The sequence below is a fragment of the Pseudochaenichthys georgianus genome, chromosome 7 (assembly GCF_902827115.2).
Source record: "Pseudochaenichthys georgianus chromosome 7, fPseGeo1.2, whole genome shotgun sequence".
Classification (NCBI taxonomy): domain Eukaryota; kingdom Metazoa; phylum Chordata; class Actinopteri; order Perciformes; family Channichthyidae; genus Pseudochaenichthys; species Pseudochaenichthys georgianus.
Window position 1 is genome coordinate 2,051,675 of NC_047509.1, and position 22,284 is coordinate 2,073,958.

The following is a 22,284-nucleotide window of genomic DNA, read 5'->3' on the forward strand; positions in this document are numbered from 1 at the left end:
CCATGGTTTTGTTGACCTACTTATTATACATTGGGAACGTAACGCTAACCGATGCTTAGTTCTTTTTTAATGTGCGGCTGAAGTGCATCTTTTGCTTTGCATATTGTTTTACATGCTGCATTGACGGGAGTACGAACTACAGATTGATGCAGATATTGTTTTTAGTTTCAATGTATTTATTTCACACAATAGAGCGGTGCAGTGACGCGTCCTACAACCAGGAAGTGAGTCAGCATTTCACCACTTCCTGTTCCCTGGTCTCAGAGCCAATGGGATCTCTCCGTAGGGTTTAGGAAAATCGATCAGGCTAACTAACCTGTAGCTGCTCCGTCCACACTCACAACAACGTCATACAGACATACATAAAGCAGCGACTGTATTCGCCATGACACAAGCAGTCTGTTTAACTTTTGTCCAGTTTCTGAACAGATATGAGGAGCTGTGAGCGCGTTAACATTTACAATTCATTATTTTCAATGGAGTATTTTTAGACCATAGTGTTTCTGCGCTGGGGAGGAGAGTCGAGCTGTGTTGTGTTTGGAGGCGGGACTTCATCTTTTAAAGAAGGAACACGTTCCTGGTTGGCCAGTAAAGAAAGACAGTCAGTGGTAAACCATCAGAGTCTCAGCATGGAAGTCTGTCACACTTTGATCTGCTTCTTCTTCCTCTTCTGTGAGTACTTCACTTTATTTTCATCTCAGTAATTTAATAATTTTCTTTTTAAGTATTTATTAAGTTAATGCAAGGCTCCAGCAGTACGAGTTGTTCAAATATTCCAAAGTTAGGCTTTTTAGTATGCAACCAATGACATGTGCTTCACTTCCTCAAACTAACGTACATCATCTCAGTTATCATCGTCTCACTGAATGAGTAAAACTAGAAGTCATAACGACTGATTTGTAAAATAATGTACATGCTAGTTTTTACTGCTAATGATTGTTTTCATAATCATTTAATCTGCAGAATATTTTCATGATTAATTTATTAATCTTTTGATTTTTATTCTTACTATATACACACGCCGCTAAGCTTAACTTTTATTATATTTGTATCTTATATCTTTTTAAAAATGTTTAACTTTGGGATGAATAAAGTATACATCTATCTAATTGTTTTGTCAAAGTGGTGTGGACATAAACAATACAAGATGATGCACTATTAGGATTTGCGTTAATGTAACGCTTAAAGTTACAGATGGAGACTTCATGTAGTCTTTGTGTCTGAAGGATAAAGACCTCAAACCGAACGGTCACATTAACCTGCAGTGCTGAAGGTGGTCTTCAATCAGGCTGTGGTTTAACTCTGAGGATCTGTGTTCATGTGAAACAGGAAGTGTTGTGATCAGACTGCAACATCTCACAGGAAGTACTGACCACTAATAATGATTGTTCATCTTTTGTTCCTCTTTTGTTCAGCTCTGCGGGATGGAAGCACCGGTCTCGTCAGTGCCCGACTCTCTGTCTATTCACGAATTGAAGGAGAAAATGTCACAGTTAAATGCTCCGTTCCTTCTTCGAGAGACAGGAAGGTCTTCTGTAAGGAAACATGTGATAAAGAAGATATTCTCATTGAAACAACTGGTGCCTCAGCTCAGAGAGGCAGATACAGCATTGATGATAAAGATGGAGGTTTGTTTGTCACCATCACTCAGCTGACCAGGTCTGACTCAGGACGCTACAGGTGTGGTGCGGGAATATATTTGACACGGAATTCATACAAGGATTTTGAAATCTTTGTTGTTGATGGTGAGTTTTACTAAAAACTGAATCTTCTTCATTGTCTTAATAATAGTTGTACCTTTTCACCATTACCTCATCTAAATCCTACATGTCTTCTGAAAGTAACTGATAAACCAAAACTGACATACGTACACAAGTGTATTTGAATATTATTGTTTAGAACATTATTGATGAAGAATTTAATACCGGGGACACGAGCATATTCACTGTTGTTTCTGTTCTTATCTGAATGAAGTAGTAGACCATATGGCCGCTCTGTGTTCTGTTAACAAGTAAGACAATTAGTAATAGATTGAGATCAATAGAAAATAACAACAACTGAACTGGTGGTTTGTGGCTGCGGTCGGGCTTTAAAGGAATACTTTACCCCCAAATTACCATTTTCAGATCATGAATTTGATAACTGTGTCTAGCGTGACTCCACGGTGAACAAAGAATCCCAAAATGGAGAAAAGTCTTAATGAATGTTAAATTAATTAGGAACTGGAGGCCATATTTAACAACGACCACAATATATTACAAACATCCATTAACCAACTCTAACACAACGAATGCTGTATAGTCCAAATGTCATTTACTGTATGCTCAGTACTTCCCTAAAACATGCATTCTGCTTAAGATCACCATTTAAATCACTTCTGCACAAAGAGACTAACTCCTCTTTTCTCAAGAACAGTTAATGCAGAAGTGTTTAGATAAGTCATGTTTTAGGGAAGTAATGAGCATATGAATTCCAGCTGACTCAGGGTAAATCATAATAACAAATTATACTTTCAGTTAGTTAAGGCGTTCAAATCTAATATAAATTCAAAATATAATGATATCAAATCCAACTGAAATACTTAATTTCATTAAGTTGTTGGACTGGATCAAGTTTAAATATACAAAGTTATAGATATGAAACTACGATATGTAAACTACAAATAGTAACTATTGATTTTGAATTGTTTTCAACAGCAAAACTTGATGGTGATCCTTCTGCAGAAAAAACAATCGATGCTAGAACTGGAGGGAATATTGTAGTTGAATGCTACTTTACTCGCCCTGTGGTCAACATGTACTTCTGCAAGGATGAATGTAAAGGAGAAGACATTCTTATTAAAACAACTAGAGAGACAGATTTGAAAGACAGATACAGCATCAGATATATTGAAGGAAATCCAACAGGAGTGTCTGTGTTTGTGAGCATCAAACAGCTGACCCAGTCTGACTCAGGACGGTACAGGTGTGGTCTGGGCAGACCTAACTCACAAGATCTATACCTGAGGTTTGTGCTCAACGTCACTGATGGTGAGTTTCTGCTTGATAATGAAAAAGTGTGTTCATGTCTCTGAAGACAGTTTTCAATTAAACTAAATTCAATAGCTTTATTAGTATGACCATAGTTACATACAGTATTTCCAAAGATCTGTATCGATGCAACATCTATACACAAATACATACATATAAACAAACTGCTGCCTTTTTCACTGAAAGATGCTAATATTTAAAAACCAATTTAAAAGAGTTCAGCTGACAGGCAGACACAGAGGAGGATCTCATTTCTCTCATCAGGACTTCTTGCTTCTTTTTGTTCACTGCTCTGACCACTTCTACTCCTTCATCATCCGCCTCATCGGCCTCTACAGAAACATCAAACCAAAGTGAAAGCTCCCTGAAAACAACTAAAGGTACATCCACACTGTGTTTAGTAGATACAGTTTAAACAGGCCATCACATTCTTCCATCATATTGTTCTATAACCTTTCTACAATCAGAACCTGTACATTTTAATTTGAATCTTTCAAAACACATTACAAAGTACATTTTAAAATGCTGATCCTTGAAATCAGGTTCCCGGCATGCTAAAGATTTACTCTATTTTACAGTATATGGCAAATACTGTTGTCCTGTTGTCTTCATCTAAAGATAACCCCCCCCCCCCTTGAAAAACAAAATGGATTGTGGGTACTCTAAGTGTTAGATGTCATGGTTTATCATTAACTCTTCAAATAACCACAGGTGTGATCCTGTATGTGCGTCTGACTCTGGTCGTCCTGGTCATCGTGTCATCACTGTCTGTGCTGGTATTCTGCAGGAAGAGGACTTGTAAAGACAAAAGTGAGGAACCAGGTAACACACACACACACACACACACACACACACACACACAAACAAAACATTTCTCACTGAAAAGCTGTCCGTTTTCTCTTGACCTATATTAACTTTAAAAGCAGACGCACAATTCTAAAAATAACTTTCTCACACAAAATGTCCATCCCCCAACACCAGATTGGGGGTACGGATATTCATTTAGAGCATTCAAAATAACCCCACTGCTGCTCAGTCTAAAGGTTTTGTTATCACTGGTTCTTGTAAAGCGACAATCCTTCAGTTGTTGCTAGGAAACAGATGCTAGATTTATGCTTTGTAAGTTGCAACATCACAAACATACATCAATGCAACTACACATTAATACGATTTTAAAAAACAACAACATACATTTAAATCTATTTCACACCTGACAGCAAATCAGTCTATCTACAAAACGTATGCCATTTATAAAAATAAGCTTTTCACAAACACACACAAATGGAGAGAGCTGAGAGGATAGCTTCCTCTATTTTGGAGACTCAGTGAAGTCAGATCAGAGGCTTTTTTTTAAAGTTAATATGCATTTTAGAAACATGCAGCTAGCTTGCTAATCTTTTTCATTTAAACTTTATTTTATATACTTATTCAATTTTCTTTAGCAATTTAAATTTGGCAGGGTGGTTAAAAAATACTGTATATTCTGTTGTTTCCAAACTCAAAACACATCCATGCGTTTTTTTTTCTCACCGGTGGAATATCAAAACAACGTCCCGGGGTGCAAAACGCATCAATTAAAGTGACCCTCAACCACACAAAACAACACCTGTAAATAACCCAATTTGTGTTCTTTGAAATAGAAAAGGATTTTGCATTATGTTTGTTACTTTCGTTGCAGTTGTACGTCGTAATTTGGCATGCTTTTATTTTGAAGGTGAGTTTACGCTGTTGACAGTTGTTGTTGCTATGGAAACAAGAAACGTTTCACAGCGGGCGGAACTTGTCATAAAGTCCGCGATAATAAAGCCTACCCATTTAGAGGGAAGATATGATTGGTCAATTGTACTGTCATTTGACATTACTCTCTCGTTCAGTTACTATAGCGGGCCCTCTGTGAATTCATAGCTGGACGTCCAACAGCAACATCCTGTCTTCACCTCGCAGAGACGAGCTTCTTTCATTTAACCCTTCACATTCAAACAGAAACTGAATAGGCAGATTCAAAGGATTTATTTATTTGGAAATGTTATTTTAAATACAATTTAATTAAGTTATTTTTGGTAAAACTAACTAACTAAAAACATATTTAAAAAGAATATATATAAAGAAAAATATAATTTGTTTTAATGTTTTTAAATATTATTTTGTAGAATATCTTAGGCCCTCAGAGAGCAGTGATTCTCAAATGGGGGTACGCGGACCCCTTGGGGTATGTTGCGGTACTAGGGGGTACGTGAGATTAAAAAAAAAAAAAAAAAAAGGCTAATTAAAAAAATAATCTTAGTAAAATAAATTAAATAGAAAACACAATTTTATATAAAACATTCCTAGAACCACCAAGGTGGTCCTCATATAAACATGTCAAATGTGTGTATTGTATTTTATAGTTTTTCACAATAACATATTACTTAAATTGAAAAAAAGTGTTGTTATTTTTTTTCATGCATGAAGATGAAAATATCCTTAGTTTGTTGTAATGCATACCATGAAGGAGTTAATACATCACACACTGAGGGAACATCACTATATTGTAATTATTTATATTGGCTTTTTCGATCAAAAATGTTCGGGATCGGTCAGGGGGTACTCGGCTGATCAAATGTTTCAAAGGGGGTACATTACTGAAAGAAGTTTGAGAAGCACTGGCCTAGAGGGCTCTGACGGCTCGCCACAGGTAAAAATCTCTCATACACACATGTGAAACGCTCTCACAGACACACAACAGCAAAAAGCAATGTGGAGCGGCATCTCACCACTTCATAAGGAGTTTAACCGTGACACTTTTCGAAATCCCATTTTGTGTATTTGAGAGAGAGAGAGAGAGAGAGAGAGAAGACCTTTATCTATTTAATAAAGTTGTAAAAAATTAAATAAGAAATCATTCCAATGTGTATAGGACAGTAAAGAACAAAAAAACTGTTCAAAAGGGGAGTGATTAGTAAAATATGCATAAATAAAAAGAAAGAATGCTAACTAGGTAAGATAAGATAAGAATACACAAGGTGAAATGTTTGTTATTGGTTGTGATCATATTCTAAAGATGTTTGGATTATTGAAAAGTATACAGCTCCCTTTCATATGAGTGTTGAGAGCTGTATCCATAAATTCATGTTGTGCTCAAAGTACGGCTGCTCGATTATGGCAAAAATCCTAATCTCGATTATTTGGGTCAATAATTGATATCACGATTATTAAAAACGATTATCCATTTACTTTGAAAACATCCATTTATTGAAGAAAATAATTTGAAAAGTATGTTTTTAACAGTTGATTACCCTGAACTTTAAAGTATAATTCAACTGAAAAACCTATTTTAAAAAAAAAATTGTTTTATTTTGATTATGTTGTTTTCTTAATCGTTGCAAGCCAAAATCGTAATTGCGATTAAAATACGATTAATTGAGCAGCCCTAGCTCAAAGTGCACCAGATTGATGCATTTAACTTCAACATTTAGAACAAATCTTCCTGGGGGTGCATGCCCCCGGACCCCCCTAGAGCAGTGGTTCCCAACCGGGGGTACGGGGACCCCTAGGGGTACTTGAGGGTGCCTGGTCGCCCGCAGGGTCATCGCCAAATAAATAAATAACTTTTGTTACATGAATACAGAAAATAACAATGTTTCTTTTCAAATATGACAGATTAAAGTGACTGTTCAGAGGGGAGGGGTCTTCTCCTAAAACAAGACATTATTGAATTCCTAAATAAGTAGTGAGTCTCAACATATTTGTTTACCTGACAACAAGTGTACATTTCAAGTTTAAATGCATTTGTATTGAATGAGAGTTATACAAGTGATTTTCATTTAGGAGCAGTTGGGTTAAAAACGATAACAAAGTGTTTAATACACGAAAAGATTTAGGCGAATTATAACGGATGAGTGAGGGGGTACTTTATAGAATGGGGACCAGCTCAAGGGGTACACGAGACAAAAAAGGTTGGGAACCACTGCCATAGAGGATGTGACGTCCACCACCAAATAAAGCAGGTTAAAATAATTTAATTGAATACATTTTATTTTAGAAAACACTGAAAACGGGTCCCAAAGACCCAAACAGCACACAAAGGTTAAAGGTCAGCATATAATAATGTTAAAATGTGCTAAATATATACACTGCAAAAAAACAAAAAATAGGAGTAAAAGTAGCTCACGACTTGTTTTATTTTTTGAAAGTAGCTCTCATCCTAAAAAAGGTTGGAGACCCCTGTTATAGAACGATACATTTGACAATTTTAAGCTTGGCCTACCATTTTATTGGAGCGATGAGGAACAGGTGGGGCTTGAAAAGGCCACCTGTTCAAAGTGGGAATGACAGAAAAAGTTTGAGAACCACTTGCCTAAATATTGGTTCAAATGGGGAATGTGTGAAAATGAGTCTTTTTCTCAAAGTACTGTTGTGTTTTTCAGAACCTCATGAGGAAACACAATGTGCTTCTGCACCAGAGGTGAGTTTGAGAAAATATAAGCATCATATTAATTCAGTTTTCTGTAGGCCAACGATGTGTACAAAGGTCTGTGTGAGATGTCCTGGGCAAATCTCGTCAATTTACCCGTACGCCAAATAAACACAACCACATTTAGCCCAAACCAATTATTACTGCCATGTTGTTGCTTCAGCTAGTTTACAAAATACAGTAAGGATAAACAAGTTAATATTGTCTGCAGTAATATAATACGTGTAAATAAGAAAATAATATCTAAATACCTGTTTTGATGACATCACTTCACAACAAGTCCAGTTGCTTGTTTTGCTCTGTTTTTAAAGACACATTTAATCTAGCAATGCTTTTCCCTCCAGGCTGAAGACGACCCAAGTCAACCCGCCTACTCTGCGATCAAATTTGTCAGCGTCGGCTAGTCCCACAGCAGTTTCCACGGTGACGCTGAGTGTGTTATCTACTCTGTTCCTCCGGTGGAAGCTAGCTCTGATGAGCCCCCTCTGTACTCTACTGTTAACAACCCCCAATAACTCTCACAGTCTGGCAGAAGAAGCTGGTGGGAATTAAGCAGCCGTGTAAATATTCTGAAACTATAGATGTTTGTGGGAATATGTAAGATTATTTAACCATTTACTTATTTCAAACCTGCTTTGAATGAAATCATGTGATGATAAGTCCAGCTCTGCTCCAGTTCACAAACGTGCCGCTTCAACAGTTTGCTTCAGGTCAAAGCTGGTTGCACTTATTGTAAATCCCTTTGGATGAAAGCCTCAGCTAAATGATATGTAATGTAAAAAGCTCTTTTAATTGATTTATTAAGTTGATTGTATTACAAGTTATAATATATGGTATTAAAGTTATTTTTGTAAGATAAACTGTTCTATTAAAGCTAGCCGATTAGCATTAGGTATTTTTGCTTCAAATTACGGTTGACTATTTTGGTTAAAGACTTGATTTACAGAAATGTTTAATTATAGCAGAATATAAATAAATAGATATGAAACTATATTACTTCAACCAGGTGATGTGGTCAGTACGGGATACAAGAGGCCACTCGCACATAATCCTTATGACTTGTTTGTCTTGTTTTATACTGTACATATATATTTGGATCTATTCCATTTTTATAGAGTTTCATTTTTTATATTGTATTTTATATTCGACCTCTTCCTGCTCTGTACTCTGGATAATTTCCTCGGGATAAAAATAAAACATTTCTGAAATGTGTTTGACAATAATATGTATTTTTTGGCTTAAAACAAAGGACACCTTTCCTCAGACTTAACATTGAATAATGTAAATGTTAAAGCAAAGATATTATTTTGCTTCATTAAGTTGCAAAGTTTTAAAGTGAAACCATACACATGCAGGTGTTGGTGAGGAGAGTCAAGCTGTGAGTGTTTTATTTTAAGCATGGACTCCATCATTTAGAGAAGTGAAAACGTGTTGGTTTGCCGGTGAAGAAGAAAGAGAGACAGCGTTCAACCATCAGAGACCCGAACATGGACGTCTGCCACAGTTTGATCTTCTTCGTTCTCAGTGAGTACACTTTGTATTTCTCTATAACGTCCTCTTCCTTTCTGTATTTAATGTTAACTCCCCCAGCCGTGTGATCAGCTGTTTGTTTGTTTGTGTGTGGGTAAAGGTGTGATCAACCATGAGCAGGGGCGGACTGGGACTAAAAATCAGCCCGGGCTGCGTTCCAATAGTCCATTTAGCTTAGGAACCTTCCTAACGGAGTGAAATGATCCGGACGTCCCTCAGTGGCAGCCATGATAAGTACTGTTCGAATTCTCTAGATGATAGGAAAGGAGGTTTCAAACTTCCTTTATAACCTCCTTTAGTTTAGGAACCACTGGACCTCCCGAAAGGAGAGGAGAAAATGCTGCCCCACAATGCATTGCAGCCGCATCATTTGCCATCACTCAACAGTCGGCCGTTCACAGAAACAACCGATTATGACGGAGAAATTATATCATGAAAGTTACGGTGCTTATTAAGCATTTTAAAACATAGGTGGTAAGTTGCCAAAGTGCTTTGTTTTGAACGTTCATCAGTATTATAATCAAAAAGAGAAATATGAACGTTAGTTTTCACTGAAATGATCAAATAAAGTCAACATTTCAGTCTTTACTGAGCTGTGGGGTTTGTTCAACTTTTAAAAGATGTTTGAATGGTGATATACACAGTGATAGATGTTAAGGACTAACGTTTATAATAAATACATCTGTATTGATTTTAATATCTTTAGTTCATACAATCATACGTATTGGGATCATTTGTATTAATGTGGACCGGAGGGAGAGGGTGACGACGAGCATAGGTTTCACTTTCCTTTTTTATTTCAATTCCAACTTTGGTCATGAAGAATATGTTTCTCTGTTGTCCACGTTCATAAAGCAAAGCAACAGCATCAGAGCACGGTGCAGAGTCTCTAGATGAGTTCACAGTAGTCCCTCGTTCTTATTAAACATCCATGTTGTAGTCCGCTGTATAGAAAACTGTAATTTCCATAGTTCCCCCACAGCAGCAGACGCACATTCATGACGTCCGCTGGCGCATCATAAACACGTCGGATAGCGAAAGTGCAGTCGGATTCTCTAAAGTACAGCAGTCTCTTCTCCTAAGTCCTTTTGAATTCTCCTATCGACTATCCCTTAACCCTGTGACGTTTCACTCAGAGGTCAAGGAATAGGAGATAGGGTTAGAACTTAGGAGCTGATTTTTGGATTATCCGATCGCAACCATAGAGATTTTTGTCCAGTAGGATAGGCAAATGGACTTCATCTTCAAGTTAAGGTAAGACCGCAATTTTATTGAAAATGGGATATTACTAAGAGAGAACAATTCAATATTTAAATGATACAATTTATTTTTTGCGGTATCCTTTTGTTGAACTGTCTGTTTAAAATTAATTTAAGCATCAGACAAAAAAAGCTTTTGAAAATAATATTATATTTTGATTTAGGTCAAAATATAATATGAAATGATCATGCTTGTCATATCAACACATCCTTACTCCCAGGTCGGCCTATGTTGATGTTATGTCAAGTCCCCTGTGTCGTATTTTTCCAACGCAAGGGGGGGGGGGTGCGGCCGTGTCGGCTTTTCCCAACGCAAGGGGGCGGCCCTTAGCGTACATTTTCAACTTTCCGGGATGTCCATAGGCTTCTATATAGCTTCCTAAACGTATTGTAGACGACTTGAGATTGCGAGCGAATGCTACCCGCAGATCCATTCTCACAGCGTTTATCAACCTTTTTCTTACTCAATATCAAGCCACACTTATGGATTTTACTTCTTTATTTTAATTGAATAATGTAGGACTTTTGTTGCCGTAAGTTATGGGGAGAGTAGGGGCTCAGAATACTGAAATCTGTATTAATGGACGTGCTGTTGTGCGATTGCGTTGCCAGGCAAACTCTTCAACTACAACCCTAATTATATTTAAAAACATTTTAGAAGGCCTCACAAAATACTTTAATGTAAATTAAAATGTAAATGTAAGGGATGTGTGTAATGTGGTGATTGACATTATTCACCCATGGATCTATGGGTTGGGGTATTGTTCCGCACGGACATTTGTAATGTAATTGTAATACACGGTACGGCTGCATTAAATATTACATATCTGCCGTAGTTCACTATTTATAGAGCCCTGATGAGAAGACTTCTAGACAGACAGGAACAACTGCTGCCGAAACTGAATATGTGACGTGGATCATAAATATATCAGCAATTAAACAAAATCTTCAATTTCTCTTCACAATATAAGTCTCCTTGCAGTATCAATACTAATTCGGCTGACTTTTATATTTGATCCAATCGGCAATAGATGCCGTGTGTACATTGAAAAGATAATAAATGTACAACATAGGTAGTCCAAATGTTTGGAAATGCATGTGTGTATAACAGGAAGATGAATCCACGAGGATATCCATCCAGGACCGATGATCCAGGACCACAGCCACGACTCAAGATCCAGGGCTCGCGATCCAGGACACAGGACCGCAGGATCATCCATGACTCCGGATCCCGGCGTATATAGACACCAAAAAGAAAGACATTTGGGGAAGCTGGGTTAATCGGAACATGAGAGTACACAGGTATAGACAGAGAGAAGGAAGAAGTAAGATGTCCCCCGACAAACTAAGCCTATATCAGCAAAACTAGGGGCTGAATCTAATCAGCCCTAACTATAAGCTTTATCAAAAAGGAAGGTCTTAAGCGCGCTCTTAAAAACGGATAGGGTGTCTGCCGCCCGAACACAAACTGGAAGCTGATTCCACAAATGTGGAGCTTGATAAGAAAAGGCTCTGGCTCCCATTGTACTTTTAGAGACTCTAGGAACAACCAACAACCCTGCATTCTTGGAACACAATGCCCTAGTAGGACAGTAGGGTATAATGAGTTCTTTAAGGTAAGATGGCGCCTGCCCATTAAGGGCTTTGTAGGCGAGAAGAAGAATGTTAAATGTTATCCTGTGTTCTATAGGGAGCCAGTGTAAGGCTGCCAGAACAGGAGTAATGTGGTCCCTTTTCCTAACTCTGGTTAGTACACGAGCTGCAGCATTTTGAATCAGCTGAAGCGACTTGACTGACTTCTTGGTACACCCTGATAATAAAGAGTTACAATAATCCAGCCCTGAAGTAACAAATGCATGGACTAGTTTCTCTGTATCGTTTTGAGGCAAGATATGCCTGATTTTTGCAATGTTACGTAGATGGAAGTAGGCGGTCCTTGAAATTGATTTTATGTGGGCACCAAGATTCCTTACAGTCTCACTGGAGGCTAAATTAATGCCATCCATAGTTAGTATATCTTTAGATAATTTGTTTCGTAGATGCTTTGGGCCAAGTAAAATAACTTTTGGTCGTGTTTAACATCAAAAAATGTAAGGTCATCCACGTTTTTAAGTCCTTAAGGCAGTCTTGAATTTTATTTAGATGATTAATTTCATCAGGCTTGATTGATAAATATAGTTGAGTATCATCCGCATAACAATGAAAGTTTACAGAATGATTCCTTGTAATATTGCCTAACGGAAGCATATATAATGTGAACAAAATAGGTCCGAGCACTGAGCCCTGTGGCACTCCATGGCGAACTTTGGTTTGCGTGGAAGATTCATCGTTGACACGTACAAACTGAGAGTGTTCAGATAGATAGGACCTAAACCAGCCTAAAACAGTTCCCTGTATGCCTATGTGCTCTAGTCTTTGCAATAAGATATCATGGTCGATAGTATCAAATGCAGCACTGAGATCGAGCAAAACCAGAATAGAGACAAGTTCCTTGTCAGAGGCAAATAGAAAGTCATTTGTGACTTTAACCAGAGCTGTCTCTGTGCTATGATGTGTTCTAAAGCCAGACTGAAAATCTTCAAATAAATCATTGTTTTTTAAGTAATCACACAACTGTTTTGCGACCGCTTTCTCAAGAATTTTTGAGAGTTAGTATGCTCTTATAAGATGTATGTAGATAGTATGTCAGGCCGTTGTGTCCTTGGGCAAGACACTTCACCCGGATTTGCTCCTGTGGGTATTGTCCACAGTACATGTATAATACCAATGTGTACTTGCAAAAGCGCCTCGATGACTTCGAGGCGTGAAGATGGACGGTGTGGCACAGTGCGCTGTGCAATGATCATCAGATCAAGGGGTGAAACCCGCCGCTGCTGCGTCTGTAAAGCCGGTGTGTCCTTGGGCAAGACACTTCACCTGAACTTGCTCCTGTGGGTATTGTCCACAGTATCTGACCATTGCATGTATGATATATGTGTAATGTGTGTATATGTAAAGCGCTTTGAGTAATTGAAAAAGCGCTATAATAAATGTAAGGAATTATTATTATTATTATGTGCAGAATACGACAGTTGAATGGTGGAGGTATACACACATATTGATAGATGTCTTGTAATGCACTGTTGAGGAACCTGCGACAACACGTTTTTCATCTCCGACCTTGTCAGGTATTGAACAATCAATAAATAAAGAACACAGAATTATTCAATATAAAACACAGAATTTATGTGATTATACTAAATGATTTACAAATAAACACCACTGCATATTTACAACTGTTACACTTGCTGATGTAACGCAAATGTTTCCAACTTGGGATCAATAAAGTATATCTTATCTTAAGATGATCGATGGCTACTGCCATATTTTCAAAATGTGCCTCTGAACCTTGACAAGTGCATGTTTCAGGCTCATCAATGAACAACAGGAGGGGTCACAGACATAAGACCAGCTGTTAAATAAAGCTCTTCTGACCTTAGCTGGCATGTGTATATATAATAATGCTGCCCATTATGGGCACAAGCAATTTTCACCTATTTATTAATTATATGTTTTAAATGTGAGTGTTTCCTATCCCCTAAACCTCCAGGGATGTACACAGTTTAATACTGGCAACTTCTTATGATGGGAAATATGAAAACGTCTTTTAAAACTACAACTCCCAGTAGAGACGTGCCATATAGAGAACATGTTTCGAAACAGAATAGCCAGCATGTGTAGTTCTGGGGACGGGGTGGGGGAGGAGGGGGACGGGGTGTAAAAACAATAAGTGTGGCTTGATATTGAGTAAGAAAAATGTTGCTAAACGCTGTGAGAATGGATCTGCGGGTAGCATTCGCTCGTGATCTCAAGTCGTCTAAAACATACGTTTAGGGAGCTATATAGAAGCCTATGGACATCCCGGAAAGTTGAAAATGTACGCTAAGGGCCGCCCCCCTTGCTTTGGAAAAAGCCGACACGGCCGCCTCCCCCCTCTTGCGTTGGAAAAAGCCGACACAGGGGACTTGACATAACGTCAACATAGGCCGACCTGGGAGTGAGGACGTGTTGGATATGTCTCTCTCCATAGAGGCTGAATCATCATGTTAATCACATAGCTATCAGATGCCTAAAACAGTCCTGATGCTCTTCTAGGTCATCACACATCCGGTTACATACACAGCTACGTAGGGCATTTGTCATCTTGTGCTACTCTGATATTGGAAGAGTAAATTCAGTATTTTCCCAACAGTCTGCGTCTGGGAATGGGCCGCGCTCCGCCTGTTAGTGACCTATGCACATCATCATTAAAATGCTACATGTATTTGTTAGACATAAAAACTAAATTATTTATTCTATAATAAAATAACACTATGAAAGAAGCTATTATGCATAATGATTACTTTTACTCATACTCAAAGTATATTTAGCTGATATTACTTCTGTCGTTTTATCAAAGTAACATTTACAATTCATTATTTTCAATGGAGTATTTTTAGACCATAGTGTTTCTGCGCTGGGGAGGAGAGTAGAGCTGTGTTGTGTTTGGAGGCGGGACTTCATCTTTTAAAGAAGGAACACGTTCCTGGTTGGCCAGTAAAGAAAGACAGTCAGTGGTACACCATCAGAGTCTCAGCATGAAAGTCTGTCACACTTTGATCTGCTTCCTCTTCCTCTTCTGTGAGTACTTCACTTTATTTTCATCTCAATAATTTAATAATTTTCTTTTTAAATATTTATTAAGTTAATGCAAGGCTCCAGCAGTACGAGTTGTTCAAATATTCCAAAGTTAGGCTTTTTAGTATGCAACCAATGACATGTGCTTCACTTCCTCAAACTAACGTACATCATCTCAGTTATCATCGTCTCACTGAATGAGTAAAACTAGAAGTCATAACGACTGATTTGTAAAATAATGTACATGCTAGTTTTTACTGCTAATGATTGTTTTCATAATCATTTAATCTGCAGAATATTTTCATGATTAATTTATTAATCTTTTGATTTTTATTCTTACTATATACACACGCCGCTAAGCTTAACTTTTATTATATTTGTATCTTATATCTTTTTAAAAATGTTTAACTTTGGGATGAATAAAGTATACATCTATCTAATTGTTTTGTCAAAGTGGTGTGGACATAAACAATACAAGATGATGCACTATTAGGATTTGCGTTAATGTAACGCTTAAAGTTACAGATGGAGACTTCATGTAGTCTTTGTGTCTGAAGGATAAAGACCTCAGACCGAACGGTCACATTAACCTGCAGTGCTGATGGTGGTCTTCAGTCAGGCTGTGGTTTAACTCTGAGGATCTGTGTTCATGTGAAACAGGAAGTGTTGTGATCAGACTGCAACATCTCACAGGAAGTACTGACCACTAATAATGATTGTTCATCTTTTGTTCCTCTTTTGTTCAGCTCTGCGGGATGGAAGCACCGGTCTCGTCAGTGCCCGACTCTCTGTCTATTCACGAATTGAAGGAGAAAATGTCACAGTTAAATGCTCCGTTCCTTCTTCGAGAGACAGGAAGGTCTTCTGTAAGGAAACATGTGATAAAGAAGATATTCTCATTGAAACAACTGGTGCCTCAGCTCAGAGAGGCAGATACAGCATTGATGATAAAGATGGAGGTTTGTTTGTCACCATCACTCAGCTGACCAGGTCTGACTCAGGACGCTACAGGTGTGGTGCGGGAATATATTTGACACGGAATTCATACAAGGATTTTGAAATCCTTGTTGTTGATGGTGAGTTTTACTAAAAACTGAATCTTCTTCATTGTCTTAATAATAGTTTTACCTTTTCACCATTACCTCATCTAAATCCTACATGTCTTCTGAAAGTAACTGATAAACCAAAACTGACACACGTACACAAGTGTTTTTTAATATTATTGTTTAGAACATTATTGATGAAGAATTTAATACCGGGGACACGAGCATATTCACTGTTGTTTCTGTTCTTATCTGAATGAAGTAGTAGACCATATGGCCGCTCTGTGTTCTGTTAACAAGTAAGACAATTAGTAATAGATTGAGATCAATAGAAAATAACAACAACTGAACTGGTGGTTTGTGGCTGCGGTCGGGCTTTAAAGGAATACTTTACCCCCAAATTACCATTTTCAGATCATGAATTTGAAAACGTTGTCGAGCGTGACTCCACGGTGAACAAAGAATCCCAAAATGGAGAAAAGTCTTAATGAATGTTAAATTAATTAGGAACTGGAGGCCATATTTAACAACGACCACAATATATTACAAACATCCATTAACCAACTCTAACACAACGAATGCTGTATAGTCCAAATGTCATTTACTGTATGCTCAGTACTTCCCTAAAACATGCATTCTGCTTAAGCCTCACCATTTAAATCACTTCTGCACAAAGAGACTAACTCCTCTTTTCTCAAGAACAGTTAATGCAGAAGTGTTTAGATAAGTCATGTTTTAGGGAAGTAATGAGCATATGAATTCCAGCTGACTCAGGGTAAATCATAATAACAAATTATACTTTCAGTTAGTTAAGGCGTTCAAATCTAATATAAATTCAAAATATAATGATATCAAATCCAACTGAAATACTTAATTTCATTAAGTTGTTGGACTGGATCAAGTTTAAATATACAAAGTTATAGATATGAAACTACGATATGTAAACTACAAATAGTAACTATTGATTTTGAATTGTTTTCAACAGCAAAACTTGATGGTGATCCTTCTGCAGAAAAAACAATCGATGCTAGAACTGGAGGGAATATTGTAGTTGAATGCTACTTTAATCGCACTGTGGCCAACATGTACTTCTGCAAGGAGGAATGTAAAGAAGAAGACATTCTTATTAAAACAACTAGAGAGACAGATTTGAAAGACAGATACAGCATCAGATATATTGAAGGAAATCCAACAGGAGTGTCTGTGTTTGTGAGCATCAAACAGCTGACCCAGTCTGACTCAGGACGGTACAGGTGTGGTCTGGGCAGACCTAACTCACAAGATAAATACCTGAGGTTTGTGCTCAACGTCACTGATGGTGAGTTTCTGCTTGATAATGAAAAAGTGTGTTCATGTCTCTGAAGACAGTTTTCAATTAAACTAAATTCAATAGCTTTATTAGTATGACCATAGTTACATACAGTATTTCCAAAGATCTGTATCGATGCAACATCTATACACAAATACATACATATAAACAAACTGCTGCCTTTTTCACTGAAAGATGCTAATATTTAAAAACCAATTTAAAAGAGTTCAGCTGACAGGCAGACACAGAGGAGGATCTCATTTCTCTCATCAGGACTTCTTGCTTCTTTTTGTTCACTGCTCTGACCACTTCTACTCCTTCATCATCCGCCTCATCGGCCTCTACAGAAACATCAAACCAAAGTGAAAGCTCCCTGAAAACAACTAAAGGTACATCCACACTGTGTTTAGTAGATACAGTTTAAACAGGCCATCACATTCTTCCATCATATTGTTCTATAACCTTTCTACAATCAGATCCTGTACATTTTAATTTGAATCTTTCAAAACACATTACAAAGTACATTTTAAAATGCTGATCCTTGAAATCAGGTTCCCGGCATGCTAAAGATTTACTCTATTTTACAGTATATGGCAAATACTGTTGTCCTGTTGTCTTCCCCTTGAAGCCCGCGTCACACTGTCTCGAAATTGACACCCGATGGACACACGAATATGGAATTGTGAATTTCGCACGAAGATGGCCCCGAACCACACACGAAGGCAACATTTACATTACATTTAAGACATACAACTGCAACGAAAGTACCAAAAACAATTATGTTACAGTACTATGATACTGTACTGATATCTTCAGACTTTGTTCTTTACTTTATCCGTCTGTATATGTAGAAGATATTACGTTTTCTCCGTCATGTTGTTTCCATAACAACAACAACTTCCTGTCAACTCTCCTTCAAAATAATATATTATATCCTTTTTAGTTTCACAGAACACAAATTGGGTTATTTACATAATATGTTTACATGATTTTGTTGTGCAATAAAATAACCCGATGGACACACGATAAAGGAAATGTTCAAATTCGGCTCTGATCGTAGCAACATCGGGCCGTTCGTGAGGGCATCTTAAGCCATCGTATGACCGCCGGCGGAGTTTCTCAGGCTCCGGCAGCAACTTCGTGAGCGGTGGCAAAATCTTTGGCTTGCCAAAAAATTGCCGAAGGACCTTGAGAAAGTTCATTTTCGTGTTGAATTCGTGTGTCAATGTTGCCCTTCGTAAGGCCATCGTGAGGGCATCTTGTTATCATCGGTGCCATCTGGCATTCGCCCCGATCAGAGTGAGGGCGAATGCACCGATGATAACACGAAGATGACACGATTTGACAAGATGCCCTCACGAGTGCCTTACGAAGTTGCCGCTCACGAAGTTGCTGCCGGAGCCTGAGAAACTCCACCGGCGGTCATACGATGGCTAAGATGCCCTCACGAATGGCCCGATGTTGCTACGATCAGAGCCGAATTTGAACATTTCCTTTATCGTGTGTCCATCGGGTGTCAATTTCGGGACAGTGTGACAGGGCCTTAAAGATAACCTGTCCCCCCCCCCTTGAAAAACAAAATGGATTGTGGGTACTCTAAGTGTTAGATGTCATGGTTTATCATTAACTCTTCAAACAACCACAGGTGTGATCCTGTATGTATCTCTGACTCTGGTCGTCCTGGTCATCGTGTCATCACTGTCTGTGCTGGTATTCTGCAGGAAGAGGACTTGTAAAGACAAAAGTGAGGAACCAGGTAACACACACACACACACACACACACACACACACACACACACACACACACACACACACACACAAAACATTTCTCACTGAAAAGTTGTCCGTTTTCTCTTGACCTATATTAACTTTAAAAGCTGACGCACAATTCTAAAAATAACTTTCTCACACAAAATGTCCATCCCCCAACACCAGATTGGGGGTACGGATATTCATCTAGAGCAGTGTTTCTCAAACTTTTTCATACCAAGGACCACTTAACCAATAAAAAAACACTCGCGGACCACCTAACTCCACAAATATCCAAAATCACATCGTTTTTCTAGAACAGATTACAAATCGCCTGAAAATGGTACAAACAAGTGGCAACATGTGTGATGAAGGTGTTGCACTGGGCTATATCATACCATCAAAACTTAAGCTCGCTCCATTGCGGAGATATTCCCGCGAGAACGCGTACAACTTTAATTTATTAATTTATTTAAAATGTGAAATTGTACCAATATACTCACGGACCACTAGGGGGCGCTCATGGGCCACCAGTGGTCCGCGGACCACACTTTGAGAAGCACTGATTTAGAGCATTCAAAATAACCCCACTGCTGCTCAGTCTAAAGGTTTTGTTATCACTGGTTCTTGTAGAGCGATAATCCTTCAGTTGTTGCTAGGAAACAGATGCTAGATTTATGCTTTGTAAATGGTAACATCACAAACAAAGAACATGTTAGTATTAATGCAACTACACAATAATACGATTTAAAAAAACAACAACATACATTTACATCTATTTCACACCAGACTGCAAATCAGTCTATCTACAAAACGTATGCCATTTATAAAAATAAGCTTTTCACAAACACACACACATGGAGAGAGCTGAGAGGATAGCTTCCTCTATTTTGGAGACTCAGTGAAGTCAGATCAGAGGCTTTTTTAAAAGTTAATATGCATTTTAGAAACATGCAGCTAGCTTGCTAATCTTTTTCATTTAAACTTTATTTGATATACTTATTCAATTTTCTTTAGTAATTTAAATTTGGCAGGGTGGTTAAAAAATACTGTATATTCTGTTGTTTACAAACTCAAAACACATCCATGCGTCTTGTTTTACTCAGATTTTAATGGTTGGCCTAAATATTGGTTCAAATGGGGAATGTGTGATGTCATGTGTCTTTTTCTCAAAGTACTGTTGTGTTTTTCAGAACCTCATGAGGAAACACAATGTGCTTCTGCACCAGAGGTGAGTTTGAGAAAATATAAGCATAATATTAATTAATTCTTCTGTAAACCATCGACGTGTACAAGATCTGTGTGAGATCTCCTGGGGAAATCTCTTCAATTCACCCTCAATAAACTCAACCAAATTGAGCCAAAACCAATTTTACTACTACCATGTTGTTGCTTCAGCTAGTTACAAACTACAGTAAGGATAAACAAGTTATACAATATTGTCTGCAGTAATATAATACGTGTAAATAAGAAAATATATTTTTGTTTTGATGACATCACTTCACAACAAGTCCAGTTGTTTGTTTTGCTCTGTTTTTAAAGACACACTTAATCAAGCAATGCTTTTCCCTCCAGGCTGAAGACGACCCGAGTCAACACACCTACTCTGAGATCAAACTTGTCAGCGTCGGCTCGTCCCACGGCGGTTTCCACGGTGACGCTGAGTGTGTTATCTACTCTGTTCCTCCGGTGGAAGCTAGCTCTGATGAGCCCCCTCTGTACTCTACTGTTAACAACCCCCAATAACTCTCACAGTCTGGCAGAAGAAGCTGGTGGGAATTAAGCAGCCGTGTAAATATTCTGAAACTATAGATGTTTGTGGGAATATGTAAGATTATTTAACCATTTACTTATTTCAAACCTGCTTTGAATGAAATCATGTGATGATAAGTCCAGCTCTGCTCCAGTTCACAAACGTGCCGCTTCAACAGTTTGCTTCAGGTCAAAGCTGGTTGCACTTATTGTAAATCCCTTTGGATGAAAGGCTCAGCTAAATGATATGTAATGTAAAAAGCTCTTTTAATTGATTTATTAAGTTGATTGTATTACAAGTTATAATATATGGTATTAAAGTTATTTTTTTAAGATAAACTGTTCTATTAAAGGGGACCTATCATGCAAAATGCACTTTTATACGTCTTTTATACATGAATATGTGTCCCCGGTGTGTCAGGGAACTCACCAAGTATAAGAAAACAACCCTCTCTCTTTTCCTCCATACCCAAATCTCTAAAAACGGGGCTGCAATGGATCCGATTTTTTTTTTCTTTTTTTCTGACGTCAGAAAAGGGGTGCTCCGCCTATCAGGGGAATGAGAGACCACTCGAAAGCGCTGGAGACGCTGTAAGTGGCGCTGTAGTCTGCCACAAAAGCAGCGAAGAAGACTTCTCACAGAATCAGCCCCCTGCAAAAACAGGGCTGGAAAAGAGAAAATTGAGCAAAATGAGGCATGGCTAAAATGCATGATCTGTTTGGTATTTTGAAAGAAAAATTCACAGACATGTTTTATATAGGTATGGCCCTACAATATATGTTTCAAATATAGCATGATAGGTCCGCTTTAAAGTTAGCAGATTAGCATTAGGTATTTTTGCTTTACAGTTGACTATTTTGGTCAGAAATGTTTAATTATAGCAGAATATAAATAAATAGATATGAAACTATATTACTTCAACCAGGTGATGTGGTCAGTACGGGATACAAGAGGCCACTCGCACATATGTTTAATCCTTATGACTTGTTTGTATTGTTTTATACTGTACATATATATTTGGATTTATACCATTTTTATGGGGTTTTATTTTTTATATTGTATTTTATATTCGACCTCTTCCTGCTCTTTACTCTGGATAATTTCCTCGGGATAAAAATAAAACATTTCTGAAATGTGTAAATCGTCACATGTTCACGTCATGCCGTGATACCGGGTTGCCTCTCCAACACCTGCATGTGTATCACGTATGGTTTCACTTTAAACTTTGCAACTTAATGCAGCAAAATAATATCAATCAATCAATGTTTATTTATATAGCCCAATATCACAAATGTTACATTTGTCTCAGTGGTCTTCACAGTGTGTACAGAATATCAGTATGACAATACGACACCCTCTGTCCTTAGACCCTCTGTCCTTAGACCCTCACATCGTACAAGGAAAAACTTCCGAAGAAAACCCACAGTTTAAAGGGAAAATGGGAGAAACCTCAGGGAGAGCAACAGAGGAGGGATCCCTCTCCCAGGACGGACAGACGTGCAA

General features: G+C 37.9%; 2 protein-coding genes across 5 annotated transcripts; both read left to right on the top strand.

Moving 5' to 3' along the window:
- Positions 1-355: 355 nt before the first annotated feature.
- Positions 356-8,390, top strand: LOC117449705 (polymeric immunoglobulin receptor-like). 2 transcript variants are annotated; one of them, XM_034087539.2, is made up of 7 exons: positions 356-672; positions 1,416-1,745; positions 2,697-3,029; positions 3,368-3,409; positions 3,741-3,839; positions 7,436-7,473; positions 7,827-8,390. In XM_034087539.2, the coding sequence occupies exons 1-7, from the start codon at positions 630-632 to the stop codon at positions 7,884-7,886; spliced, it is 945 nt and encodes a 314-aa protein (XP_033943430.1). In that variant the 5' UTR covers positions 356-629; the 3' UTR covers positions 7,887-8,390. The 2 variants fall into 2 exon arrangements, with proteins under 2 accessions (XP_033943430.1, XP_033943429.1); XM_034087538.2 differs by having other exon boundaries at positions 357-672; positions 3,741-3,851.
- Positions 8,391-8,952: 562 nt separating this feature from the next.
- Positions 8,953-21,151, top strand: LOC117449704 (polymeric immunoglobulin receptor-like). 3 transcript variants are annotated; one of them, XM_034087536.1, is made up of 7 exons: positions 8,953-9,006; positions 15,674-16,003; positions 16,956-17,288; positions 17,627-17,668; positions 18,925-19,035; positions 20,222-20,259; positions 20,604-21,151. In XM_034087536.1, the coding sequence occupies exons 1-7, from the start codon at positions 8,970-8,972 to the stop codon at positions 20,772-20,774; spliced, it is 1,062 nt and encodes a 353-aa protein (XP_033943427.1). In that variant the 5' UTR covers positions 8,953-8,969; the 3' UTR covers positions 20,775-21,151. The 3 variants fall into 3 exon arrangements, with proteins under 3 accessions (XP_033943427.1, XP_033943426.1, XP_033943428.1); XM_034087535.2 differs by lacking the exon at positions 8,953-9,006 and adding an exon at positions 14,836-14,930; XM_034087537.2 differs by lacking the exon at positions 8,953-9,006 and adding an exon at positions 14,861-14,930 and having other exon boundaries at positions 18,925-19,023.
- Positions 21,152-22,284: the final 1,133 nt, after the last annotated feature.